The following is a 7,156-nucleotide window of genomic DNA, read 5'->3' as shown; positions in this document are numbered from 1 at the left end:
CTGTAGAAGTGGGGTGCCCTGTCCTATTGACGAGCTTCAATAGGGTGGGTAAAGTTTAATTTTTATCAGTAACAGTATGTGTGATGTACTCAGCAGTCTTTGTTCAAAGCTTGAGCTGTCTTGGAGTTTCTTATGTCCTCCCCTGACAATGGTACTGTGATAGAAAAATGGGAAGAAGGGGATGAGAGCTGTGGGAGGAAGTCTGTGGATTTCTGTAGGGGAAGCAAGTCTAAGAAGAGCTGTTGAAGGTTAGAGCATGCACTACTCTTGTAAGTACAGTTCCAGGACCCACACTGGGCAGCCCACAGTGGCCTGTAACTCCAGCCCCTGGAGTTCTAGTGCTCTGTTCTAGATGATGCAGACACACATATACACAACTTACAAATAAATCTAAGAGAAAGTGCCATAGAGTCAAGACTTGGAGATTAGTAAGGGAGTGTGGTTCAGGATCTCAAGGGAGAGGACATTTTAGTGGGATGTTCTGGCAGTACTGGAGGCCCAGCAGAGTGAATGAGGGAGAGCAGAAGGAAAGGAAGTCAGGTCAGGGCTTGGGAGTCATCCAGGTAGACACCAGCCATGGGAAGAAGCACAGAGCTGGGCCATGGGACCACAGAGGGGAGTGGAAGGCTGTCAGGTTCTGGGCAGCTTCAGAAGGAATGCAGTGTGTGCTGGCTGATGCTCACACCGGGTTTTCTGAGTGAGGGTGGGAATGGCTCATGTCCATTAGCCAATAGTCAGAGGTGTGAATGATCCCACTGTGGCAGATTTTAAGTTAATCATTGTGACATGTTTGAAGATCATCGGCACATCCGTAGTAAAATCAAGGGGTTGGCATCACTCAGTGAAAGATGGTGCATAGAAAAGGAGGGGGAGGCTGCTTGGTCACATGCCTTTAATCCCAGCACTGGGAGGCAGGGGCACACACAACTGGCCAAGCCTGGTCTATGTAGCAAATCCCAAGCCAGCTAGGGCTATCCATCAAGACTGTCTCCGAAACAAGAAAGGAAAGGGAACACAGCTGATCCCTAGGGAATACTACCTCAGAAAAGTTCTCCAGATTTCCAATGAATGGATACAGTTTGAGGATAAAGTCTGTGTTCTTGGGGTTTGTCAGTCCAGTGCTAGACTTAAACAGCATGAATCTGTCGCTTTGAGTAGTCTCAGTAAGGATTACTGAGTATCATATGTGAAAGAGTTGATAGGATAATTCTTTGTGTAAAGTTCAAGTTAAAATGGTGAATTTGTGGTGTATTTTTTCGCACTATAAATGTGAGTTTTTAAACTTCTTTGTTAAAATGATGTCTGCTTTTTGTTTTGTAGTTTTGAAGTAATTAAAGTTATCCATGGCAAGTTGTTGGATATGGTGGGGAAAGTGCAGTAAGTAACCCTCTCTCTTCTCTAGAAGTGTGTGTTAGCATCTCCTGAGCTGGAAAGGCTGGAGCTGACTTACATCTGCTCTTGTGCTTCTCCTAATAGGATACCAATTATGTTGGTTGGAAATAAGAAAGACCTGCATATGGAACGGTATGTAGCCCTTAAGTCCAAGGAAATTTAGTCACCAAAATACCATCTTAAATTCTTTTCTCATGGAAAAAGTATTGTTATTGTGTACTGCAGAAGCAATATGCAGTGAAAATGCCACACTTGTTTAGAATGAGAAGCAAACTGGGAAATTCTCTTGGGATTAGTTACCAAGACAGATATTATTCAGTTTTTACACAATACAGTACTGGTTGTGATCACAGTGATGAACGGGGGCGGGACACCTTGTCGAGGGAACCCAGTGGCAGAGCATTGGGAGGAGCCTAGAGTAGCCTAGGCTGGTGAACTGGGGCCCTGGTGGGATTTTTCCAGACCCTGACTTGCTTAAAACCTCCCTGTGGCATAGCTGTAGTGGTTGGTGCTGCGGTCCTGGAAGGAGTCACTTCTCTGAACTGCAAGAGCTCATTGGCACATAGATGACCTTGAGACTTGTGCATTCTGTTCCCAGGCCAGGCAGAACAAAGTACTCCTGCATTGCTTCCTGATAGTGTGTGTGTAAAGCACATGGTTCTGCCTCATACCTAGCAAAGTGGATCAAAGTGGGGCCTATTTGATAAATTAATCATAGATGTTTTAGATGTCAAAGATTCAGAGTTCTCTTTTCCGCTTAGGGTGATCAGTTATGAAGAAGGAAAAGCTTTGGCGGAATCTTGGAATGCAGCTTTTTTGGAATCTTCTGCTAAAGAAAATCAGGTATGTAGTTTGTAAAATTAATTTTGTGTCAGCATCATTAGTTACAAGCATACATTTCTCCAGTTGGCATTTTACCTGTCATTTTTAATCCTAATCCTACTTATTTCTTTCTCTCTCTCTCTCTCTCTCTTTTTTTTTTTTTTTGGTTTTTCGAGACAGGGTTTCTCTGTGTAGATTTGCGCCTTTCCTGGAACTCACTTGGTAGACCAGGCTGGCCTCGAACTCACAGAGATCCACCTGCTTCTGCCTCCCGAGTGCTGGGATTAAAGGCGTGCACCACCACCGCCCGACACTTATTTCATTTTTAACCTTATGCCATTTATTACACTAACTTTGGGGTGTTTTAGAAAGATACTAGTATTTTTAAGTTTGATAAATACTGTGCTTGTGGTGGGCCTAGAATGGTTGCAACCATTCTACAGAGAAGGACACTTACTGAGAGTGTGTTATTGCTACTGTGGCTGTGTCCATAGGCTGGAACAGAATAAGATACACACAAGGAGACTTAACTGTGTGTCCCTTTGCAGTAGAAAGTGAGTCAGCTGCATGGTTATTTTAAGCACAAATTAAGAGTCCCTATGGCTGTCCCTTTAAGGGGAATGTCATTTCTCTACTAGATGCCTGCCCAGAACTGTTGCTTCTGTTTAGTCATAGCTTCAGTTTGAGCTTGGTCCTTTGCCCAGACCTCTGGTGTCTGTGCTGTGCTGCTCCTCCTTCCCCTCACTCTTCTTCCCCTTGGCTGCCTGATCTTCCTCCAGCTGCCAACCACACGTTTCAGCCTCCTCTAGTGCGTGCCCAAGGCCTGTGGCAGCCTGTGCTGTGCTTTCCAGTCCCTCCACACAGACCTCTGCTGCTGCTTTAAGCACAGCGAGGACACTCCTCTACTGTCTCCTTGCGTTCCCTGGTAGTTCATAACATTTACGTTTCATCACATGGCCTTGTTTGAGCCACACTCAGGTGAGTAGGCTTTACCGTTCTGAGGAAACACCAGGCTCACGGGGTAGCTAGCTGACTTGTCAAGGCCAGAGAGGCAAGAGTCATGCACTCTTCCTGCCCTGCTCTTCTTTCTCAGGAGGAAATTCCTCAGCCTCAAGGTCTACTCAGGTTTCACTCTTCCTGGTCCCCTCCTGATGCATCCAACTGAATTGAAGAGTCGGTCTTCTCTCTCAACCCTTAGTTCATCAAGATCCGAGATGGGCTCATTTAACCTTTATGCCCTCCTGTTGGATCTGTTCATTTCTGTGTTCAGATGTCAGTGTTCAGTCTGTCTGAATCGGCTCGATTGTGGAACAGTGAAATCCAGAGAGCAGGAGTAGGGGTCAGTCACTAATGATGCTTGCAGTTTTAATTGAATTTAATATTTATTGCTTGCCTACTCTGTCCTCAAAATTATCTGTTAAGGGCTGGAGAGATGGCTCAGAGGTTAAGAGCACTGCTTGCTCTTCCAAAGGTCCTGAGTTCAATTCCCAGCAACCACATGGTGGCTCACAACCATCTGTAATGAGATCTGGTGCCCTCTTCTGGCCTGCAGGGATACATGCAAGCAGAACACTGTATACATAATAAATAAATCTTAAAAAAAAAAAAAAAATTATCTGTTAAACTCTCATTTTAGAAAAGAGAAAATTAAAATCTAAAGAAGTTAGAGAACTTGAGGTCACTATGTAATTTATAGCATAGGCAGTAGAACCAATTTCAGACCTATCCAGAGCCCTGCCCGTTTCCTCAGTGTTTCATTCTTACATTTTCAAGAGAGATGACCGCTGGGATTGGCTTGAATAGTCAGATGCACAAACTTAATCACTGAGCAGGATGGAAGCAGGGGGTGTGAGTAGGTGTGGTGGACGAGAACGTGGTGTTCTCTTGTGGAAGCAACTTCTGTTCCCCAGTGAATTACAGAGCAAGGGATTAGCCACCAGCCGTGGTCAGGAAGGAAAGATATGGGAGGGCCAAGGCTCAGAGTGAGGTAAACTGAGGGACTGTAGCTAGATCACCTGATACAGGATCAAAGGTGTCCTGTCTGTGACCCCACCCCCACCCCCACACTCCTGCCGTGTGTGGTCCAAAGTGAGCAGCTGCCCAGCACGCTCCCCCTCCCTTGGGCTGAGCAGTGTTGCCATGCTAATGGACACTTCCTGAGTAAGGGGTTCAGTACTGTGAGGCCAGAGCTAATCTAACCCAGAGGAAAGAACGAAAGTGCTTAGCTAACCGCTGCAGGACAGGAGTGGGAGGCCAGGTCTGCAGGATTGAGTGTTCTGGACTCTGAGCTAGGAGGTTAGTGTGGTGGGACACAAAACAGAGTTGGACAGCAGAGCTAAGATTGGGGTGACAGTCACTAGAGGAGTGGAGAGGAGGTCTGGGAGGAGTGGGGTTTCCCAGAACTTGGCTAGACAGGTTTGTACTTGGTGGCTTGATGCCCAGGAGGAATAGACATGAGTGATTGAAGACTTGCAGGCAGCTGCAGAAGCAGCCCAGAGAGTGGGCTGAGAAAAGAGTCAAGGCTGAGAGTTTGGGGAAGCCGGGAGAAGGGTAGGACTGCAGGAGCAGGAAGGAGCTGCAGAGGCGTCTCCAGGGAGAAGGAAGCCAGAGTAGAGCAGGGCCCCAAGTGTCCAGAGAGCATCATGGAAGCGGATGGGGCAGAGCAGAGTGGAGGCTGGTGCTGGTTGCTGTGAAGAAGGCCTGGGGTTGGGGGGCTTCTGGGAACCCTCCAGCCTCCATATAGACCTGAGGACAGGTCAGTGGCTGCCCTCCTCCATCCTGTCAGTCATGAACAGCTATCAGAGTCTACTGAGAACTAATCCCGTCATTGTTTCTGCCTTCTCTTCAGACTGCTGTTGATGTTTTTAAAAGGATAATTTTGGAAGCAGAGAAGATTGATGGAGCAGCTTCACAGGGAAAGTCTTCATGCTCGGTGATGTGACGGTTCTGCTGCAGAACCTGCAGAGGACACTGGGAATTGATTCCACCTGAAGAAGCAGACTGCCCATCATCCTTGAAGATAAAACTATGCTTCTGTTTTCTTCTGTTAACCTAAAAGATGTCATTTGGGTCAGAGGTCCTCCCCTTTCAGATTATGTTAACGTCTGACTCTGTCCAAATGAGTTCACTTCCATTTTCAAATTTTAAACAATCATATTTTCAATTTATATATTGTATTTCTTAATATTATGACCAAGAATTTTATCGGCATTAATTTTTCAGTGTAGTTTGTTGTTTAAAATAATGTAATCATCAAAATGATAGACATGTTACACTACTATTAACTAGGCTTCAATATATCAGTGTTTATTTCATTGTGTTAAATGTATACTTGTAAATAAAATAGCTGCAAACCTTAATCCTTTGTGCTACGTGATGTGGCTTTTAAAGCAGGAACCATGGTGGGGTGGGGTGGGGTGTGATGCTGCACATCTTTAATGCCTGCACTTGGGAGGCAGGGGCAGGTCAGTCTCTGAGTTCAAAGCCAAGCCCGGTCTTTATAGGAAGTTACAGACTAGCCAGAGCTACATGGAAAAAGAAAACAAAAACAAAAACAAAAATCATACTCTAGGTTTCTCTCATGGCACTCAGGAGGCTCTGTGTGGGTTCCAAGAACCCAAAGAGGATGAAGCCACCAGGGTGGGGACCTGCTGATTGTGTGGCCTCTGGCCAGCAGGCTAGCAGCCAAGAGCTGCACTTGTGTTGCCAGTAGATGCTAGGGATGAATTCTAGCAGACCAGAGAAGCTGAGTGGCCTGGGGGCCTTGGAGCCGAGTTGGTCTTCAGTGGCGTCAGCTCTGTCTTTTTACACACAGATCCTAAACTGGTAGGAGCTGATGGCCAGGAGGATCGGCCGTTACCTGACAGCACTGTCTAGACTCTCTTTTCCTAGTTGAAGAAAAGGAGCTGCTGAAGACGCATTCCATCCATCCGTGTGCTTAGCTTGGTGTCCCATTGGACAAGGCAGGATTTAGAAAATATACCTACCTGAACTGGCTGTGGTGGTGCACACCTTAAATCCCAGCTCTCAGGACGCAGAGGCAGGTGGATCTCTGAGTTCAAAGACAGCCTGGTCTACAGAGTGAGTTCCAGGACAGCCAGGGCTACACAGAGAAACCCTGTCTCTAAAAACAAAAGGAAAGAGAAAATCTGCCTGTTATTCCAGCACACCTGTCTGTTTAGATGATGGGGCTGTTAGCAGCAGGTGCCTACATATGGGCTCTGCAGGCCTCATTCCTCCTGCCCTGTGATGACGAAGGCTTGAAGAAGGGGATTCTGGGAATTCTAATAGCATTCCCATTTCCACCTGGTCGATCAGTCAGACGTAGAACTGAGTGTGCTTTTTTTCTTGTTCTTAGTTTATTTTTTATTCTTTTTTATTTTTTATACAATTTTATACTTATATACAGTGTTTATTGATTCTGTCCACCCCCAACTCTTTCTCACTCCACCCCAGACACCTCCAGCACCCTCTTACATCATGTTCTCTCCTAGTCTAGTTATTGCTGCCTATTGGAATGCTAACTAACCTTGTTGCCTTTATCTTCTGTGGGTAACTACAGTGCACTGAGGTCATGAGTGCCATGGCCAGGCCGTGCCTAGAAGACAGCATGGCACAGCCCTCCTCCCATCTTTCTGCCCCCTTTTCCAGTTTTTCCTGAGCTTTTGCAGAGAAGGTGGTCTTGCTTTGCAAATGGAGCCCCTCAGTTCAAATGTCACAGGGTCATTCCTAATACCAAGCCAATGCCACAGCTGACAATGAAATACTTTCCTCTTGGAGGGTGGTAACCAGGTCTGTGGGCACTGCCCACGGTGTGACAGAGCTGAAGGGTTCCCTCCTCTTCCATTTACCATTGCAGCCAGTAAGTACCGTTACAAGTGAGATGTCTCCCAGGGACTGGGGGAAGGCTCAGTTGTTCAAGTGCTTATGCAGACGTGAGGAA

At 46.3% G+C, this 7,156-nt stretch overlaps 1 protein-coding gene across 1 annotated transcript in view; it reads left to right on the top strand.

Moving 5' to 3' along the window:
• Rheb (Ras homolog, mTORC1 binding) overlaps positions 1-5,573 on the top strand; it is a 50,798-nt gene extending 45,225 nt beyond the window's left edge. The window contains exons 5-8 of the mRNA XM_059257743.1: positions 1,321-1,377; positions 1,477-1,524; positions 2,154-2,235; positions 5,063-5,573. Coding sequence (XP_059113726.1) covers positions 1,321-1,377; positions 1,477-1,524; positions 2,154-2,235; positions 5,063-5,155 — 280 coding nt within the window. The 3' untranslated portion in view covers positions 5,156-5,573. The remainder of the gene's footprint in view (positions 1-1,320; positions 1,378-1,476; positions 1,525-2,153; positions 2,236-5,062) is intronic.
• Positions 5,574-7,156: the final 1,583 nt, after the last annotated feature.

The sequence above is a fragment of the Peromyscus eremicus genome, chromosome 3 (assembly GCF_949786415.1).
Source record: "Peromyscus eremicus chromosome 3, PerEre_H2_v1, whole genome shotgun sequence".
NCBI lineage: Eukaryota > Metazoa > Chordata > Mammalia > Rodentia > Cricetidae > Peromyscus > Peromyscus eremicus.
Note: the sequence above shows the minus strand (reverse complement) of the source record. Positions and strands in the feature narration are given on the sequence as shown.